The 18619-nt window shown below is 38.2% G+C and overlaps 1 protein-coding gene across 2 annotated transcripts in view; it reads left to right on the top strand.

Annotated features, from left to right (window-relative positions):
• PREX2 (phosphatidylinositol-3,4,5-trisphosphate dependent Rac exchange factor 2) overlaps positions 1 to 10315 on the top strand; it is a 181305-nt gene extending 170990 nt beyond the window's left edge. For both annotated transcript variants that reach the window (XM_082046899.1, XM_082046898.1), the window contains 2 exons: positions 913 to 980; positions 4982 to 10315. In XM_082046899.1, the coding sequence (XP_081903025.1) occupies positions 913 to 980; positions 4982 to 5027 (114 nt within the window). In that variant the 3' untranslated portion in view covers positions 5028 to 10315. The remainder of the gene's footprint in view (positions 1 to 912; positions 981 to 4981) is intronic.
• Positions 10316 to 18619: the final 8304 nt, after the last annotated feature.

Below are 18619 nucleotides of genomic sequence, written 5' to 3'. Positions count from 1 at the left end.
AAAGCTAGACCTCATGATTTAAAAACAAATTTTACTAAGTTCTTTCATATGTCTAAGTTAATTTGTTTGCAGAAGTCTGTATTTTTCACCATCATGGTATATGAATATTGTGCATGTTTTATCAACTTCCTCCTTATTGGCCGAGTCAGGTGAAAGTGCTTTCACTATTGCTTCTCAAAGGATCAACTGAGGTACAAAGAGACCAGCTGTTCTAGTTGACCCTGCTTTAGGCAGGGGTGTTGGACTAAACCGGGGTGTCAAGCTTATTTTTCGCTGGGGGCCTCATCAGCCTCGCAGTTGCCTTCAAAGGGCTGAATTACTTTGATGACTGTACAAATATAGGAGTAGTTCCATTACCTCTGGGCTAAACAATCTCAGGAGGTTCCTACCAACCTGACTTCTTTGTGATCCTGTGATTATAAAGGAAGATCAAGACCTGCATTTTCATAATCCTAATTTAGTGCCTCAATTTAGGCCATTTTTCTAGATTGAACTAGAAAGCTGTTCATAGGAAATAATCTGTAATATTTGTTTGTTCAAAAGTTCATAGGAAATAAGTGACATTTCAGAAAATAACTTTATTATCCATGTCATCTACTAAGAATGGTGACAAAAATCAAACAAATTGAAGCAAGATGTGTTTGAATTGTTTTAAATCTTGAATGTGTTTTTTCAAATTAAGTCTTTTATGTTAATAAGATTTACATATATGCATTTATTTAAAGACAAGTGGAAAGATTTTGTCTCTCTTCTGCATGCTTCTCTCTTGTTACCCACCTTAGAAGAGAGTTGTTTCGGAACATGGAGCATATGTATTAATTATAATCATAGTTCTGTTCATCTAGAAGGCTCAGAAAACTTTCTAACTTGTGTTGGAATAAATGAAGTGAAACTGTTATTTTTCTTTCACAGGGTGCGAGAGTGCAAAACACAGCCAAGAATTTAGGAGTGAGAGATCGAACGCCACAGTCTGTCCCAAGGTAACTGATTGCTTGTGTCCTAGAGCTTGATTTTGTCTAGTTGTGCCAAATTCTGTCCTAGCTACTCCAAACCTAACAGGAGACATTGACTGTATTTTGCACTAACTGGTAAGATTTGGCTTTTAATGTATATAAAATCCACTATGTTTTTAGCCATACAATTTTACTTAATTAGTTGCAGAAGTTCAGGCTTTGTAGCACTTCAAAATGTGCCCAGTTTTGAAAAATGAAGCCTTGTTCATGTTAATTATGCAAACACTGGAGTAAGTCCTTTATCACTTGTGATGTTTAGTGGTTTTGGGGAAATATTTGGAACTAAATCAATAACCCCATTTTAATGAAATAGTGTACTGCAGTATCTCAGCAAAATCATGTTCTAGTTGCTTTTAGAGATGATGTAGCCTTTCTTTGTCTCTTTCTGAAACATCCATTGGAATGAAAAATGCAGCTGTTCTATATTTATCCAGCTTCTTAATGCTGTGATGGATTGCAGGTACCTGAAATGTTTCTTAACAAGCCCAGTATTTATAAATGAAAATAAACAAGAATGTTCTCAGATTTATCTTGAAGTGGTTTTATTAATCTAGCTCTAATTTAAACTTTTTAAAACCAATTTAAAACATAATGTTTTTTGTTGACTAACAATAACACATTGAATGCTAAACAGTTATGTGGAATACATAACAGACCCACTGTGGTGTTTAAATTTCAGAAGGGAAGCAGTGAATTAGTAATACCTGATGGAGGTAACCATGTGAATGAACGCATACGCTATCCGTAGCCTCACAGAGAGTCTGTCTGCTGGGTTCTGACCATTTACAGTCTGAACTTCTTCTTACACTGTTTGTTCCCCTTTTCTCAGGTGTCCCAGTTTCTCCCAGTAGGGAGTCAGGCTACTGCTCATCATTTGTGACAAATCACTGCATGTTGTTCCATGCCCATGCTCAAACTCACTCTAGAAAAGTGTGTACCTTAAGTGTACAAGATGTAAATCTGAGTAGCAGCTGCTGTTCGGTTGCTGAGTAGCAGCATTTGTTGGAGCATATATGCATCTTGCATGCCTCATAAAGGAGATTAAATAAGATCCAACTGAAGTACTGAGTCTAGAGTAAACCCATCAGCAACAAAGACTTGGCTTTTACCAGCCGATGAAATCATCCCTTCTCGCAGTAATGATTAGCCTAGAGGAAATCCAGGACCAAAACTGCCCAAGCAACTGTCTTGCATTGTGGGAACCTGTGACAGTAAAGTAACATTTTATTACAGTAAAAGCTGTTAGAAGCCTTTTCATTTTTTAACTGTATGGTTTTGGCCTTAAATGGGCTTCTATTTCATGACATAATTCTGGAGACAGACACAGAACTGTTGCAAATGAAGCTTCTCCCACCTCTAAATGAGAAAGCACTTATCTAGATTCAAAGCTTTTGTGATATAGGAAAAATCCAAGTTCTTATAGCCATGAGATTTTTTTGGCTTTGTACCAGTTGAGAAAAGATTGCCTCTTTCCAGTTGACACTCCTACAACATTGCAATTCAAAGCTAAAGAAAAGTTATGGGAGAGCTCCTGGAACATAGAATAGACATCCAGATGCACCCAGCACGCTCGCCAGTCTGCAGCCACAGCAATGTCACAGGAATATCTCATTGAGCTCAGTGTTCAGGGCATTTGGTGTTCCATGGGAGAGATAAGTCATGTAAGTCAGAATTGTTATCAGCAGGAGCAATATTTTTGATGTATAGGTAAACAATACTGTGGGTGCTCAATTCTTTGCCTTGAAAATAATTTTACCATTACATTTGGTTCCATTTAACATCACTTGGCAGTGTTCTTAGTTCTCTGCAGTTGCCACTGTTTTCTGTCTTTTCTCAGCTGATCTGTTCGTACCGTCTCAAATAGATGTTCCATATATGTTGACCCAGAGCTGCTTCTGCTCGGTACCGTCTTCAGCAACTGCAGCTCCTTTGGGGTTTATGCAGCCTTGTTGTTAGTTTGCTTCAGAATTCCCAGACAAGTAATGCCAAGACAAGTAATCCAATGGTTACCGTTTATGCTGAAGAATACACAGACCTTGGTACTTGGGGCTGAGTTTTTCTACTCATTGTTCCATAGAAATTGGATTTTGTTAAAACACCATCAAGAACTAATCCCACTGCAATTCTTAGATGAGATTCTGACAGTAATTTTATCTGCCTTTTGCCAGCTTTGAATATTACTGTTTTATTGCACCAGCAGAATCAAATAACTCAAATAGTCCCTGATTATTTTTCTCTGCATACTTTTCTGTATAAAGATCAGGCCATCTTATTCTCTCGTTGGTATACAAATACGAGATACGTGTGTATTGGCTGATGTATGGCTCCGAAGAAATACATGGCGTCTGCACAATGTGACCTTAAAGGATCACATTTCTGAATCTGCCAGATGACAATGTGGAAGAGCCCAGTGATGTTCAGAAGACATTATGGTGGAGGTTTGAAAGCAGGTTTACACTTGCTGTTTGGCTGACAGAACTGATGCTCCCTGTTCCTACTGCTTCATAATCACTTCCAGTTGAGATTCAGAGAAAGTTATTTAGCCCACAGCCATTTTGTGTTGTCAGTGTCCTATGGGTTTTAACTCCTAAGGGAACTGAAAACTGAACAGCAGCGATCCTGCCCTGCTCTTGCGTAGCCACAGGAGACTTTTTCTGACAAGATGTGCCTGGATGTTGAAGAGGCTTTCAATACACATGGCCAGCTGTATATACTGTGCCTCACATAATTTCAGCAGCAGAGCATCGTGCCAAGAAGGCACCAGCCCATTGATTGTGGATTGCTTGTGGAGCCCAGCCACATTTACAGAGCTTTGTTTCCTGTGTTTACTTGCAGTATGATTTCAAAATTTACTATTAGTTAAAATGGAGTCATATAAATTAATACGTTTAGCAGGCAAATTTGCAAAATACCCTTGGAGAACTCAGAAACCCTGAGCACCTTATATATCCCTAGCACCAAAGCCATTGGGTGATTCACCACCCTGCCTGTAGCCAGACCTACCAAACCTGCCATCTCGATTGCTTTGGTATTTAATAACAGAGATTCTTCATGTTAATTGCTGATGCACATGCTGTGAATCTTCAGTTTTGGATTCTGATGCTTTTTCTCCTTCCCGTGACACACTTGGTCTCTTCTCTTTGCTGTTCCTTCAATGATACAGAGGAAAATATGTAATCTCCAAATGAGATCATGTCTGTTGCTGGTTCTAATTGCTGTGGTTGCAGGGGAGATACTGTATGCTGGACATACTTACTGAAGAGAAAACCTGAGGTCAGAATGATTGCCACTCATTTTCAGTATTCCTAACAGTAAAGTTTCAAACACTTGCTAATTATCAAGTCCATGTAAAAGTGTTTAATAGGAGTTCAAAAGCCTTTCTAAATGAAGGAGTGGCTATTTCAGTCAGGTAGTCATTTAAACTTAATCTTGCTGATCTTGACTTCATACATGTAGAAGTGGGGCAGGGGGAGAGGGTAAATCTTTATGCTGGCATGTCACATGTCTGATATTTGTCTTAGGTTCTTCAAACAGCATCAGTTTTACGGGGAACTGTGTTAGTATGAGGTCAGACTGTGCAAAAACAAAACAAAAATGGAGGCAATTGCATTCAAGCAGCATTTCCAGTTTAGAAATTCAGAGCAGCAACTCTTAATTGGATTAATGGAGACTTAACTTTCTCCAGAATGGAGTCTTCAGTGCAGAAATGTGAGATCTTGACTAAATGGAATGTCTTTATAAGATTACTTAAAGATGTGTGTTTTAATGATAACCACTTTCGAAGCAAACATTCATGCTCACGAACAAGATTTTACTGGGCTCACACCAACGTTATCAAACCGAATTCAGTGCCTCATGTTTTGCAGTGCAGAAAGACTTAGATTTAGTTTGTGTTTCTTAAGTTTACTCATTTTAATAATGACCAAACTCTCGGTATAACAATTGCTTTGTTCTTTTGTCATTGGCAGATTATACAAGCTATGCCAGCCACCACCACCTGTTGGAGAAGAATGAGGAGAATTGCTCCAGAAAATAATCCAATAATGGCCTTTAGGATACTGGGACCATATGACAAAATTGAACTGCACGATAGCAGCATCTGCCTTGGGCTTTGATAAATTAAAAAAAGAAAAAAAAAAAAAACACTTTACTCAGGATAAAGAAAGAAATACCATAAATGTTCTCTATTGGCACTGAGAAATGACTTCCAAAAAGCATTTCTGGAATCTGTGCACTCTGGCCTTACACTAGTAGGACAGGAATCTTCCTTGGGAATTTTACACTGGAATCGGATTCATTTGATGTATCTTGTTCAGCCACACGATAGCTATAGACAGCAGCTTGAAAACAAACATTTTGTTCAGAGAGAATTAATTCAGTTGTACACTTTACAGAATGCGTTCTTGTGGAAGGAATAAAAGGCAGGACAAACTAGGCTCAGAAATGAGCATGCACTTCATATGGGGCCCTTTGCACTGATAATCCCTTTTTTCCTGTCACCATGATAATTTCTCAGAACGATGACTTTACTGTTTCAATGATAAGTGAGGTTTAAAGGTGGAAAGCTCATCTCAATTGTGTTTAGAGGCTGCAGGCAGACTGCTGTGATGAACCTGTGCTTGTAATTAGTAAACTCAGCTGTGTCTTAAGCAACCTCTCTCATATTTCGTTAGAGAAGAACCTATTAATATATGGCATATGACATGAAGTTTTTGCCCTTTTTAGTTGCCGTTATAATGAAGGAGAAGTATAAGTCTGATCTTCATAGTTAGACTGAATTTCAGACTCTGTCTAATGGATATTACTGCTTGTCTGCATTTTTGAGTTTTCCAGAGTTGTTTATATTCCTGTATAACACTATACTAGCAAATCTACTTAAGGCAAGGATGAGGCGCTATTGTTATGTTTAACTGGAAATGTCTGTGGTTTAAGTTGCATCACAGTTTGGGGTTTGATGTTTTATGTGACCATTTCCCATATTTTGCCAGAATTGTTTCATGTAGCACAGTTCTGTGGAGTGGTAATTGTCATAGATTTATTTTGACATTGTATTGAGTATTTAGAGGGCCCAGGGAAAATATGTCTGCGTTTGGCTGTTCTTTTGGCCAAAGAATTCTCACAGAAAATGCCCCCAAATGAGGTTTCATTTATGAGCACGTGAAAACAAAAACTATTCTCAAATAATTCTACTTGTAGCAGTAGCTACACATTCTATCAAAGCAGGACATACACTGTCTGAATAAAATGTATTTTTTGTACAACAGCAGCCTATAGTTATGTTGTAGCACTCAAACCTCACTATAATCGTTGCATGTTATCTAATTATTTATGAAATCTTCAAGTATATCAATCCACAATGAAATACATGAGACTTCAAAATGAGCTGTACTCTTGCAGAGAGTGTTCATATATAGGAAATTTAGGGGACTTGTTACTTTTCTCCAAAGGAGGAATTAGAGCTCCTACCTTTTTCAGTATTCTTAATGTTTTTACACAGACTTTAACTTTGCTAAGAAAAAAAATATTTTATATATCCACAGATACATATGTCTGTGCATATATGTGAGTTTCAATATGTATATATTTATATAGTCAAATCAATTACCTGTGCATCCTTAAATGTAGAACGTTTGCCTTAAACTATAACGAAGACATGCAGTAATGAACACTTCAGTAACAGTTTTGCCTTTGTGCTTTGAAGTTTACACTCTTTCATAGTTACTGGAAGCTGTGGGACTACAATGTTTTTATTAAACAAACAAACAACCAACCTAGAAAACGAAGCTTTACTCTTTAGAAGCTTACTCTTTTTGTCTAGGATGACCTAATTCCTGTACCTAAGAAAGAGTCAGAATTTCTGTAATTGGTCTTCTAGTCAGGATCTCATATTTCTGGATGTGTTTAATTCCGAGAGGCAGTATTGATGAGGGTCATTCCCAATCCAGCCAAAAGCAGCAAAAATGTTTCATTTTTGCTTGTTCGGACGCTGGGAGCCCAGAGAAGCCACAACCTCTTTGTGCTGAGGATGGGCTGGTGTCAGCCCCGGCCACGAGCTCCCGTCTTCCTCTGAGATTTGCCCACATGAGTTTTGGTTTTTAACAAGGCAAGTCAGCTGCATGGAGCTGCTAATCCTGTAAAATATAAAGTAGAGGACAAGATCTTTTGCGTGCACACACGCAACTAGTCATCACTTTTTCTTAATTGCATTGAAAACGGTAGGAGTGCAAATATGCCAAATTGTCTCCCTGTATAGTATGGTAATTTGCAATTAATTTTGTTGTCGAAAACATGGCGTAATAGTCATTTATAAACACTGAAGAACAAATAGTTATGAGCTCATCACTGAACCAAACTCTTTGGCTATTGTTTCATGATTGTGCATCAGAAATCTTGACCTCTTGTTTTTGTATCTGATTTTTAGCTCTTTATTCTTTTTCACCCCCTAGAGGTAGTTTTCAAAAACTAGCTCAGCACTACGAGCTTGCTTGGTGACCCATACTGCAAATTGAAGTATCTCTTTCGCCAAGCATCAAAGGGGCTGAGAAGCTCAAGGCCTGGTTTTCTGGGATCACAAGTAGTATGTAAAGATAGGATTTCCAGAGAAAAATGGGCATAAATATCCCACTGACAGTCTATGGAAAGTGGGTGCCTAATTTCTCAAACTTTCCTTCAAAAAACAGTGTTCACTTGAAACATTATGCAGCTTTTCAAACTGCTTTTCTCGTCCCTCTGTTTTCAGAGCGCACAGCACATTCTAACACAGCTGGCTTCTGATAACATCAGATAGACCTCTAAGAATCCCATTCTTAAATTATAAACTTACATCTGTTCGGTATTAAAGCTATTTATCTTGTTTGGTATATGTAGACGATGTATTTGTTCCTTACTCAAGGTGCACTTAGAGAGTGAAAAAAAAATCCATTCTCACCACAGTATGTTTATCCTCTCATAAATTTTTAGACTGACAGATGACAAGAAGAGATGACCAAGACTGATGATTTACAAGAACTGTGACACCCATAACTTGTTAAATCTTTGCTTCTACAGCAACAGATTTTGCAGCCTGGTTTTAGGACAATGTGTTGTACCCATTTAGGGAAAGCATTCTGTATGTAATTTCTACTTTCCGATCCAAGATTGGTGTAATTCTTCTGGGAATAAATTCAAAGATTTAGAGACATACATTACCAAATACTGACTACTGTGATTCAGTGGTGGTCTGTGGGGGAAGTATAGGAGATCTAACAGCTGGGAAGGGAGGGTTAAGGGCCAAGAAACAGTGAAGTTTCCATAGGGTTCATACTTGGAGAAAACTTCGATTTTGATTTTAAGGTAGAGCTGGTGATGTTTGGCCTGTCTTTGTAACTGTCATCTATGAACAATAGGATGCTAAACAGTCTTTAGTCTATGAAAATGGCCATTGATTCAGTCCAGTTCCCCAAATTAAGTGTTTTGTAACATTTATTTTGCTTGTAGATTGTAAATGTAAATTAATACAAAAATGTATATACTCTAGTTTCTCAATGTCCAACATTTTTGTGTTTAGGGATCCATTTGAAAATAAATATTCCTGCTATCAGCTGAACCAACCAACCAATTTTACGTCCACTGAGAGAGCTGCAATTTTTACTGGCCTTTTTAGATAATTTTCACTGCATTTTAGCAAATGCATCAGATTTTTGGGTTGGTTTTTGGTTTTTTTAATGCAGTGAATAGTGGTCAGAGCTGCTCTTCTGTGTTTTAGAGTCAAAACAATTAGCCTTAAGTTGATGAGAATTCATAGTAAGCATACTTTGTTTCATTTGTTAGAATCCCCTAATGGAAAGAAATGAAGGAGTTTTATTGATCTGTTTTTACCCAGAGAAATTCACAAGCAAACAACAGTGATTTTTTTGGTTTTATTAATTCATTGTCAGATGTAGTGTGTGTATATATATATTTAAGACAATTGCCTGAGTGTGACTATATACATCATGGTTAAGCATGATGCTAAAAAAGGAAAGTATCTTTCATTTATTTTCATTTAAATTGTGAAATCAGTAGCTGTAGTATATATACATATTGTTCCATACTCTTTCCTTTACAGCTATTTCATATGTCCGCCAGCATTTTACGCATATTTTGCACCATTTTTGTTTAACATTATGGAGAGAGGAGAGTTTCTCAAGCTAATGCATTGCCTTATGTATTTTATCTCTGTACTTGTTGATAAATGCAGGTAGTGCTTTTCTAATTGTACTCCAGCAGCACACTGGCATTGATCAGTTAGATGCACAGTACATACCTGTCTCAGGATACCTGGATTTTTCATCATTAGGTTTTGAAGTATAAAAAGATACTGAACTCATATTTTTATATGCTGACAGTTGTGTAGGGTTTTTTATATATATACTGTATATATCAATCAAGTTTTCCTCAAGATAAATGTATTATTAGGAATGTTTCCCTTTTCCTGCTAGAAGATGTGTTTTTATGTTTTCTTGTTCTGTATGTATAAATGAATATACAGCATGCACAGTCATGCAGATGCTCACTCCAGCAAGAAATTCAGATTGTCCAGAGGCCAGTCAAGGAGTCATTTCTTACATTCTTCTCCAGAAATAACACTTCCATGCTAGAAATCCTATATGGCTAGAGTGGAACTACTTTAGAAATAATGTCTGCTTCTATTTGAAAGTCCAGTGGAGTATTCGAAGTAGCTGGGACATTTTTGCCAAGTACTTGGATTTGGACTTTCATTGGAATATCCACAACATCTCCTGTGGGTGTGTGTCTTCTCTCTGTACCATGCACCAGATTTAACACTTTTTAACTTTTTAACACCCTGTATATAGTGTATGTATGCGGTTATACTTGTGTTACACTTTAAAAATGAACTTAATTTCTGCATTGAGTATTGCACACTTTTTTTCAAATGAAGAATATATTCTTTGTAACGTCTCATTAAGCACAAGAGAACATTACTGCTTTGAAATACTACATATAAGTACAGCCATACATAGAATCTCTCAATGATCTTTGTTAGAAAACAAACTAACAGCTCTGTGTATAGTTGAGTAGGTAGATAGAAGTAACCTTTGGAATTTAATGTTAAATATTCTTGAAACACAGATTTAAATTACTTTTTTTTGTAAAGTGCCTGGGTAGCATACTTTGAATCAGTTGCTATATTGATTATGGGTTAAACTAATACTGTGTACTTCTAGATCTATGGTTTATTTTTTTAGTCTACATATTAAAGACTGGAATGGTAACAATGTATTACAAAATGTCAGACAGCAATAAAACCATTCATAATATGGCCACTGCAAATCTCTTTATTGCAAGCAAGAAATAAATGGGGGAGGAGGGGGCTGGGCATCTTTGACCCTTTTAGTGCAGCTGCCCTACGTATTCTGCTGCAAGACAACAGAAATTAAACTTCTAGAAATAAATGCTTATAATAAGAATCTCTGCTGAGAACGCAGGCACAGTCTAGGTTCATTGCTGACAAGTGTTTCTTTATAACCAGTAGAAAACTGAAGCCTGCATGAGCAGTAGTCCCCAGCTTTCGGCAGCTGTATTTTGTGAATGCTGGAACAGACATGGGCATTAAAATCCCTTTCTGGGCCCCGGTGCTGTTACCGCCCCAAGAAGATCCAAAACATTCACCATTTCTCGCATACCTTGCATCCCCTCCCCCCCCAAAAAAAAAATCCCAAACAAAAACCAAACCAAAACAAACACCAAAAAAACCCACAACCCACTTGATCTTTTAGAGCTTCTGGCTGCGGGTGGGATCCAGGGGTCTGAGGAGTTGCACTGAATGTTTCTTTCATAGGACTGAAAGCTGATGAAATATTAGGCCTCACTGAGCAGTTGTCTCTACATGAAGGGAGTTCTGATTTCTGCACGGTTGTTGTGATGAAGACCAAGAGGAACAGTGGAGGTAGAACTAAAAGCAGCTACAATGGTTTTGTAAGATCCCTTTTGTTTTCAGTCTTCTGCTAGCAGGGAGGAGGGTTAGGATGAAAGTATTTCTGGATAAGTAGATTTCAAGATATAAATTACTTCCCCCCCCTCCCCTTCTGTCCTAAGTATTCCTCTTTCCATTGTTTGGCGAAGGAAGGCAGCATGGAATTTTTGAGAAGTATTGAGAAGCTGAAGTGACCAGATGATTTCAAACATGACCTGCTTTTCTACCATCGTAAGTGGTTTCTTTTTTTATTGCTCCTCATTTCTGTAGTCTTGACTTGCTGCCATGAATACATCAGAAATAAAGTCTGAAGAATTATTTTCTTGATCAGTGTACACACTGGGAATATATAGTGCTTCGTAACAACTTCTGAGAAAGATATCAATGACACTATGATGGGTGTCCAGTAACTTCTTGTCTTCCATGAGAAAGTATTGCTGTCATTGTGATTTGAATGTCAAAATGTCTGCAAAGGGACTTGCTACACATACATGTCAGAGGTCATATGAGACATAGCGTAAGTCCACAATTCAAAATTGATAATGTATCTTTGCCTCACATCAAAGTATGTGTCAGCTAATCTTTGAAAGTTAAGACCCTTCCTTTACTCATAAGCTTACTCGTACTATGTATTTGATTGCCCTTTTTTTAATATAGCTCATTATGTCATGGAGAAAGAGGATAGATGATACCCATGTTTTGCCTATACTAAAGAAGTGGAATTGCTAACAATTACTTCATTCTTGCTTGTAGAAATCTTAATTCTCTAAAACTGTTTTCCCAGGTTCCTTGATTCCTCTCCCCTGGACATTTCTGTTTACATTTTCCTCGGTGGAGTTGCCAGGGTCCTGAAGAGCTAAAAGGCCTAATTGCTCCAGCCAGCCTCACCCATGCACCCACTGGCCGTGGATCTGGGGCAGCATTTCAGCTCAGGCCTGGGCAGCTCCTGTCTCCAGCCTCATCTTCTGGGTGGACACTGAAATGTGTGTTCTGGGGAGCTTTGTCTCTAGTCCCATCTTCTGCTGTTTCTGACTGGATTTTCAGGATGGACCCTGGTCCTGATTCTGCCTTATCTGATCATTCCCAGCAGAGCCTGTGGTTGTCCTGGTCCTGCCAGGGGGAGGCCGCTGTGGTCACCTACAGCTCTTGGCTTGTCCTCCTTCAGGGGCGTGGATCTGCTCTTGCTGCTCCTCAAGAGGAACACCCAGTGCTGGTACAGGTTCTGCCATGTCTAACATATTACTGGCTTGTGTTGCATTAAAGCAGATTAATGGATTAGATTGCTGTTGGTGTCAAAAAAAAGCCCATTTCCAGTCACAAGATGGATGGGAGGCATCTTCCATTGATTTTTATCCTGGGACTAAGGGTAGCATCCAAAAATGCTCTTTAACCTAATTTGATGAAAAATATTTCAAAATATATCTCCAGAACATGACAGGACAGGGGGAGAAAAAACAATATTGGTTACTGAGAAAGGTGTGCAAGATAAGACATAATTGCAGTGTCAACACAGCAATTACATGTCCTGAAGATTTGACTTCAGTTTTTGCAAGTTTTTAGCACAGTTGATATGTCATTAAAAAACTGCATCCTTTATAGGAGACTCAGTGTAAATTCCTAATATTCTTACTAATATCCAGAACTTTTTTTAGAGCTCTAGGTTTTAGCTAGTCATGTTTTGTTCTTGTTATTTACATTTCTTTATCAGAGCAGGAGGGATTTTAACATCTGGAACAAATAATTGTTGTCTTTCCTCGTGAAGCATAACAGCCTCTAAAAGTAGGAGGAAATTGTACTGGATATATTCTGGGAGCATAATCAAATAAAAGGAACACCAATAGGTTTTGATTCTGCTTTCATTTAAATGAATAACCAAATTTTCATTGACTACAGAGAATGAATCCATAATACTAGGACAGAACAGGACTAGCTTGAATGCTTGTCAACATGTTTAGTTCACCTAATTAATGAATCTATTCATGTCTCAAGACAGAAACCTTGGCTGGAAATGAGAAGCAGACCACATGTAATCAATGGGGTTTTGTCATCAACCAGCCGTACAGTAGTTCTAATCAAACCAATACAGGGCATGATTGCAAGCAAATGAACATCCGTACTGCGTTAACTGAAGTCAGTGCGTCATCACAAAACTTAATGACAAAGTATCAATCAGATTAGGACAGAAATAATGTCTGATCCTGATCAGTGCTATTTGCTCATATTGTAATACATTTCAAAATATGTTGAGTGACAGTTGAATTCAAATTCAAGACAAAGTAAAGCTTGACCAAATGTTTAGCAGTATCTTACATGCTGTTCCGAAATAGGAAAATACATAAAGCTTTTATATATTAAAAAGTTGGGTAGGTGTTAGGAAGTTTGACAGCACACCCTGGAAAACTGGTAGCTTGGGAAACATAGGGAAATAATTACAACCATGTGCCAATTTTAAAGGACATTTGTGGGCCTGATACAGACAGAACAGACAGTAGGCTTTCATTTCTGGACTAGTTCCCATGACTAAGAGAAAGCATTAATACTTGAAACTGTAACGTGGGACTAAACTGCATTATTGGGATATTCATCACAATACAGTCATGAAGAGAAAGAGAACTTAATCCTTATCTTTAAAGAAACACACATTCCCTACCTACTCATAGCTCCAATTTTATTTACTGTCTACAGCAACAAAACAAGGTGTTAAAAGTGATTTTAAGATTTTATATTTCCTTTCCCGTTTCATTTAATGAACGCGTTTAATTTCATTTAGTAAACTAATTTATCCCCCTGCTCTGGCAGAGGGATTGGACGAGATGACCTTTCGAGGTCCCTTCCAATCCCTAACATTCTGTGATTCTGTGATTCAGGTGAGATACCTTTCAGAGGAACAGTAGAAGTTAAGACTCCAGCCACACTGATGTTATGGGCCTGTTGTACCTTCAATATCTCTCTTGAAGGCCACAGTCTGTTTGGAGCTCCCTGCAGCAGCACTTGTCCCAGTGGTGAGCAGTCAGGCAAAGAAAGGACTCCGAAGATGGAGGAGTGACGGAAGTGCTTTCTGCTGAGATTGTGGTAAAAATGCACCCTGTTTCCATTGCAGTTTAGCTATGATCTAAATGAGCTTATAACAAAATCCACACTCAAGTATAGTGAAAATAAAATATGAGCCTTACTGATGGTCTTTCATATATCTGATTGGTAGAAAAATGGGAAACAGGTATTCTGCACCAGTTAGAATAAAAGTGGGACAACTGCTGATATCATGTTTTAGAATGGTAATAAAGCTCGAATGAGAAGGGCAGAAAAAAGAGTGGGAAAACCCTACTTTGTCCCTAGGTATCCTTAATATTTAAATTTCCTTTAGGCCACAGCAGATGAAAAGAGTGAGGAAGTATCCCCCGTTATAATCAGGATTTCAATAAAATTCAAAGCATTTCAAAATTTTCTCTGAAGAAATAAAAAGCTTGGTATAAACTGATGAAATCATTCTACTATTCTTCCACTCTCCAAGTCCTATTTCCCTGTTTTCAAACACTTAGAATCCCTGTGAACCTTCCTTCGAGCAGACTCAGTGGGGAGGCCAAAGAACAAACCAGCATGGAAAATGGATTCGACTCGTGCTGAAAGGAAAGAAAATCACAGACCATTTTCTGTCTCATTCAGCACTGGTCTGATGTCTGTCACTGAGCAGGGCTGTTGGGGCAGAGCAGATTATGGGATAGGTGGAAGTAGGTCTGCTTTGAATAAGGTGGGGCAAAATGGAAAAATGTGATTCCTCTTCTTGTGAAATTTGCTGTTTGGATCACATACAGGGCTGTTCATATATGCTGCTGTGGGAAATAAGACTTTTTGTCAACCTGCACATTAACAGTCTGTCTACAGAAAAATAATATACTATCTGCATCCTGAGGTGACAGTTGTGTGGTGTGTCAGCTACTGGATAGCAGCGTGAAGATGTGGGAGGACACGAGAGTGATGATGTCAAGGTTCCCCTGGCTTGCACTCTTGTTAGGCCGATGCATCTTGTGTAGCTTCAGCAGGAGAGACAAAGAATTGCTCCTCTTCTAGAGCACAGCCAGGCCACTGCTGTGCAGTCCTGGGATAAGCATGATCAACTGCTTTCAGGCAGAAGAGACTACGTTTAGTTTGGACTAAAAACTTTTGATTGCCAGGCAAAAAATTCTGAGAAGACTTTTATACCATTTCAGCATGTGGCCCAGTCTCGTGTGTGTTAGATGTTATAAATGTATATGCTTTGGATCAATCCTGCTTTTTTTCCCGATCCTAGAGGCAGTTAGTCAAGAGTTCGGCTCCAGCCCATTTGCCTATCAACATACCCAGAGCAGAGCTACAGTCACTCAAGGGATTCTTCAGCCAGAAGGGAGGTATCTGGAAAGTTTAGGCAGACTCACAGGCCATTTTGAGTAACATCTTTGGACTTAGTGATTGACATCCTGGTTATAGGCACTGAAGTTGTAATTATCTAAAAGTAAAATGCAAAATTATGTCATATTTTTCAGAAGTGACCCAGGTCCAGGTTATCAGAATAAATATATATATATATATATATGTTTATATATATATATATTTATTTTTTTTTTTTCAGCTGGCATTGAGATATGCATCAAAGGAATTAATCCGGCTTTGGACTTGGATTCTGACGTGCAACCTGGCATCAATGCATTTAGTCACTGGTATCAATAAATGCTAAGTGTCCCAGTTTATCAGTCACTTCTGAGAACAGAACTAATGCTCCTGTTCCATTAGTCAGCTCTGATAAATTTAAAGTGAACATAAAAATTCTTCTGACTTAATGGCGAGAAAAGTCTTAAATCCCTTTTATGAGACACTTGTATTTGGATACCTAATTAGGAAGACAACCACTTGTTAAGATTTCTAAAGCCTAATCCAAATAATTTCCATGCTTTTGAAAATCCCACCAGGCTATCTGTACCATTTGTAAAGAGGTGGCTTTAAGAGTCTCATCTAGATGCATGTAAAATGTAAGATGAAGGAGGTAATACTTGTGGTGTCATAAACTTCCTTCAGAACAGAAGCGAAATACCAATTCTTATAAACAAATTTTATCTTTCATTTGCGATTTTCCAGTCAGAAGAGCAGTGCACATTTTTTCACACACACATGAAGTTCAAGTATTTAATATTGTCAAAGCAACATCCTTTCACTTGTAGTTCAATTCACTGCGTATTTGTCTAATTTGGCTGTAGAGACCTTGCCCTGTAACTGCCAATCCCAGCATATGGCAAGTTATATTTAAATTCTTACTGGCAAAATGATCAGTTATCCACAGATTCTGGCTTATATTCAGAGCTTCCTCTCCTCTAATCTCCCTTCCAAATGTCCTTGAATATATGTCTTGGCTAACCACCTAATGTCAGGCTGGCTGGCTGGCTCCCACCCACTGCAAACCTTACTACTCGTGTATTTATAGCACCGGTTTCCCAGATACCTCAACTATTCAAAGATTTTAAAAATTTTTGCATAATCTGGAAGATCAGAACTCGCGTAAGTCAGTGTTTCTGTTGAAGCAGCAGGAATAGATCTAAGCCCTAACAAGTATTCCCTGAGGATAATGAAAGGCACCATAATAATCTTAAAGGATTGTTGTACAGTCATCATATTTGTGCTGTTGTTCAGTCTTCTAGATACCACACCATTCTGAGGTCCATGTGGAAATGTTATATATAGTCTCCCTGTCCTATTGCAGGAATGTAGCTAATTTAGAAAAAGAGGATAGTTCACAACCATGTCAAGGAATTAGTAAGTCTCGGATCTGTTTCCAGTCACTAACATGCACTTAACTATTTACTGTGAAACGTGAATAATACTATTCCATCAGCCTCTAAGGTCTTTCTGTTCTCTCTTTCTCCATATAAAAGCATGCAAATGCTGCTTATGAGCATCTCTACCCAAGTTTTTGATGCTCTTAATGCCAACCAACATTTAAAGTCACTATATTTGCACCAGTAAAATTCTATAGTCAACTGCCTACCTTCCTGCCTGCTTTGGGGCATCCCCAAAACTCCACAAGTCTCTCTTGTTTTCTAGCAAATGATTTAACCTCATTGGAAACACCACGTAGATATTCTTCGGCATATTTCACTAGCAGGAGTTTTCTTAGGACACAAATGTCAGATCAGAGCTCACACGCAACCTTGAGAGTGAGGTGGTATAGCCAGGTCATCTTCCAGCAGATAGAGAGTCCAGCCCGCCTGTGTTTATCGATTTTACTAACAGTAAAACACTATATACAGGTACATGAAACTGGGAGATGAAGATCCACATCCTCTGGACTTTCTGGAGAACTGATTAACTTTTCAGAAGCACCAACTCAGAGGGGGAGCACTTGCTGAATCATACTGTTCTGGCAGAGGCTTCCAGGAATAGCTGAACCCTAATTATTTCACCACATAACTATAGATTATTCCTATAATAAGGGCTTACATAGGCCAGACATGCCAAATCAGGCCCTTGTCGATACTCTTCAGGCTAACTACTGGGATGGTATTTATTCTGAAGCTATCAAAAGAGAATTTGCTGAGTCTATAATTCTGCTGGTGATAATTAGTTCCGCTTTGTCCTAAATGTTCTAACAAATGGGACGTTCGCAACAAAATACGTTCAGCAATATTTCTGCATTCTGTCTACATAGTGAGCAAAGCAAGTAAGTTTTGCATCAGTGTAGTAATTATTTAGCATGTTCTCATCCTCTAAGCATACAGAATCATTTTTTTGCTTAGGTGCCTCCTAATTACCTAACTCCATGAGTAAGAAGAGAGAAGCTGAGGAAGATGAGTAAGCTCTTTAGATAGGAACCCCAGTAACATTAATGGCAAAACCTCTTTTGGCCTCAGGCAGCTTTGAAGGAGCCTTCATTTGAATGAGAGAGAAAGCTCTCTCCTTCCTAGATTAAACTAAAAGAATTATCAGAATGGCAGTATAAAACATTGCGAAGCTGAGTTCTCATATTATGTGGGGGTTGGAAGCTGGGCAAGGACACAGAGCATTTTATATTCAGGAAAAGTATAGACTCTATGATATATGTGTTACATGGAGGAAAGACAACTTTTGAAGAACTAGAGCAACAGATAAATCTTTCATAGATCTGTAGATTTGAATAGGTATTGGATTAAATTCAGGGTGATTTTTTTTCATCATAAAGTTTGCTCAGATAATGACATAACTTTGTAGTCTTATTATGATCTGGGCTGAGTAAGTGGTATAAATTGTAATTCTGCAAAGAAGGATGTGGAAGCTTTAACCATTGACATTGCTCAGAAGCGACATTAAAAATACATAGTTGATTGCCATAGTGGGGTTAATGCTGCAGGGGTTTCTGGGAGCAGGCTCACACCTATGATCACAAAAGAAAATGTGTTTCAGAATTTCTGCCATATTTTGTTGGTGGCAAGTATTTTGAAGAGTCCTCTGTTTAACGTGCAGAAGTGTCTTCCAGGCTCAAGTGGCCAAGCTGACAGTGGTTTAAATTTAGATTTGACTGAGCCTTAAAGTGTGTGATTCCTTTAATTTGTTTGGAAAAAATGTCTCCAGGTAGTGTACCTGGAACAAAACATTCTTTTTACTTTCTAGGTATTTAGGGTTCTGTAGGTGTAGAGACTGTGTGTGTGTA

Source organism: Streptopelia decaocto (genome assembly GCF_964273445.1).
Source record: "Streptopelia decaocto genome assembly, chromosome: 2".
Taxonomy (NCBI): domain Eukaryota; kingdom Metazoa; phylum Chordata; class Aves; order Columbiformes; family Columbidae; genus Streptopelia; species Streptopelia decaocto.
Note: the sequence above shows the minus strand (reverse complement) of the source record. Positions and strands in the feature narration are given on the sequence as shown.